Genomic DNA, 2,512 nt, shown 5'->3' on the forward strand with positions numbered 1-2,512 from the left:
TCAATGGTGGATAGCACCGGTCCCACTTAATAATTTAAAGCAAAGGACAAATCATGACAATGGAAACTGAAATTTGAGCTTGTATATATACCAAAATACATCTAGCAACCCAGTAGCCACTAATAGTAAGGCAAAGAAGAGAGCAAAATAATTGGCTCACAAGATATGTCATCTTATCCTGTCCATGAAGATACCAATATCACAAGAACAATTCCTTTGATGCTTGGGCTGTTGGCACTCTTATAAAAAGAAATCCCCGCAATAAGAGAAAAACAGGGAACTCTATTGAAATCTACCATGCAACCGGTAACTTAAGTTCATCCATTAACTCGTTTCTACGAGCGTAAGACATAACTTATGCCAATAAATAAACATAACATAATTCTCCTAACACCTCACATTACAACAAAGATATCCATCCCATAACCCCAACCCAAACTTCTGTTGTCACCCGATTCTACAAAAAGAACACTTTGGATTTAGACCCAACAGGATCTAGAACGAACCAAGAAAATAACAAGTTGAATTGTACTCTAATTATCATGTGGAAGTCTTCACAGCCTTGAATGCTGGATGAAGCAACCCAAGCTCATCCTTTGTCTCAAGTGGGTTGCTGGTCTCGTTCCTGATCCTCTTCACTCTCCTGCTTGCTAGTGACTTGTGTGTGAGCCCATACATCTGCAAGATCTGGTTATCCCCAAAATTGAATGCACGGTCCATATTCTTGAGGCATCGCTTGACAGGGTAGTCTCCAAATTTGCCACACGGCTTGCACCCGACAAAGTGTGTGACGAGTGGCCACCGGTGATCGCCGAGCCCTGGCTTGTAATTCTCAAGCATCTCCTCGTACCTGTCGACCAAGATCCCCCAGTAGCCATGGAGGTAGTACCCATTCTCAAGGTAAACCTTATCACCCCATTTCTCGCGCTGCGTCGCGAGGATGTACACCATGGCCGACTGATTGTCGGCCCCGAATACTGGCCGATCCTTCAAGGACTTGGTCAGCACCTTGCCGGCTTCAATGCGGACAGGGCCCTTTGGCCCCATTGGCGCCCAGGTATCCAGCATGTCAAGCGACCACTGGCAGTTGCGCAGCAAGAAGCTGCCGGTGTTGAGCCCAATCCAATTCTTGTCGTCGTAGACCATCTCGTCCCAGCCGTGCATGATGAGGCTGTACGGCCCGTAGCGCTCCCACGGGAGCTCAAATGCCATGTCGGTGAACATGGCATCAGAGTCCATCCACCAGAGGAACTCGACCTCCGGGTGCGCGAGGAGCAGCGCCCGCATGAGCGGGAGCTTGGCCCAGAAGCCTGCCATCTCGGCGTCGAGCAGCGCCATGTTGTAGAAGACCTCGATGCCATGGACACGACAGTAGTCCATCTTGTTCTTGATGGACTTGAGGAGGTAGTGGTCCCCGACGGGGTTCTCGCAGGGCTTGGGTGAGGACCCCGTGACGAGCAGCACCCGTGGCTTGATGTCGTTGAGGAAGGGCGGCGTCTCCGAGTGGCGGCGGTGCCAGGCGGCGCGCTGCTCGTCCCAGTCGAAGATCTTGGGGCCCAGCGTGTAGGGCGGGTCCCTGAGCGACCTCGGTGGCGGGTCGGGGTCGTCGTCGCGGCGGGCGGAGGAGGACGAGGACGATGTGGTGGTGGTGGAGGCCCTGGACCTGGCGTCGTGGTGCTCGGCCAGCGCCCGGTGCGGGTGGGACATCCCACGAATTGCGGCCAGGGAACACATCTCAGCGAACACATCCCACGAATGGTGCCTTCTCTCCCCCCTCCCCCCCTCTCTCTCCTGATAGGGTAGCCAGCGGATTAGAGTGTAGTGGCGCCGCCATGCTCCTCCTCTGCCTCATGCTTGCTGGTGGTCAGGTGCCCTCGGCGTCAGTCTAGATCTCGTGCAGGCGCGGGCCGCCACACGGGGAGAAGAATTGGACGCCGGCAGGCGGGGGAGGAGGGTGGGAAGGGGATGACGGGCCACCACGCGGGGTGAGAGAAGAGGTGTGTGAGTCGGTTAGGGTTTACCACGCGAGGGGGAGCGCTCATCCGCACAGCAGTGAAGGAGCTCCTCCCCGTCTCCGCTGCAGGCCACGCCCAGTCTGCCACCGCCCGGATCCTTCACCAACCGGTCGATCTGCATATCTCCTTGCTTGATCTATGGATCCGCGACGAGATTCAGGAGAGACGACGACTGGGATTGTGGGTGATGGAGGCAGAGGAAGAGTGGACGGGGGTCGCGTACCTTGCGGGGATGGGCAAGGCAGGATGGGATTTCCGGTGGGGGTGGGCAGCGGAGGCTAGCGTGAGGGGGCAGGGGCTGCAAGGGAGGGGGAGGGGACGCGCGGGCAGGGGGACGAAGGGGCTGAGCGTGGGGAGGCGGGGGTGACGCGGCGGCGGACGCGAGCTGGGGCAGAGCATCGCGACAACAAAGGAAGGGGAGATGCGGGACGGGGCGAGGATCGAGGGAGCGGGGGCACGGCCGCACGGTGGACGCCCTCGTTAGAGACTTATGGAGG

The 2,512-nt window shown here is 57.0% G+C and overlaps 1 protein-coding gene across 1 annotated transcript; it reads right to left on the bottom strand.

Annotated features, from left to right (window-relative positions):
* Positions 1-296: 296 nt before the first annotated feature.
* On the bottom strand, positions 297-1,707 carry LOC103653844 (probable xyloglucan 6-xylosyltransferase 1). Its single transcript, XM_008680649.2, has one exon. It carries the CDS (start codon positions 1,705-1,707, stop codon positions 541-543), a length of 1,167 nt encoding a protein of 388 aa, XP_008678871.2. The 3' UTR covers positions 297-540.
* Positions 1,708-2,512: the final 805 nt, after the last annotated feature.

This window comes from Zea mays, chromosome 4, assembly GCF_902167145.1.
Source record: "Zea mays cultivar B73 chromosome 4, Zm-B73-REFERENCE-NAM-5.0, whole genome shotgun sequence".
Taxonomy (NCBI): Eukaryota; Viridiplantae; Streptophyta; class Magnoliopsida; order Poales; family Poaceae; genus Zea; species Zea mays.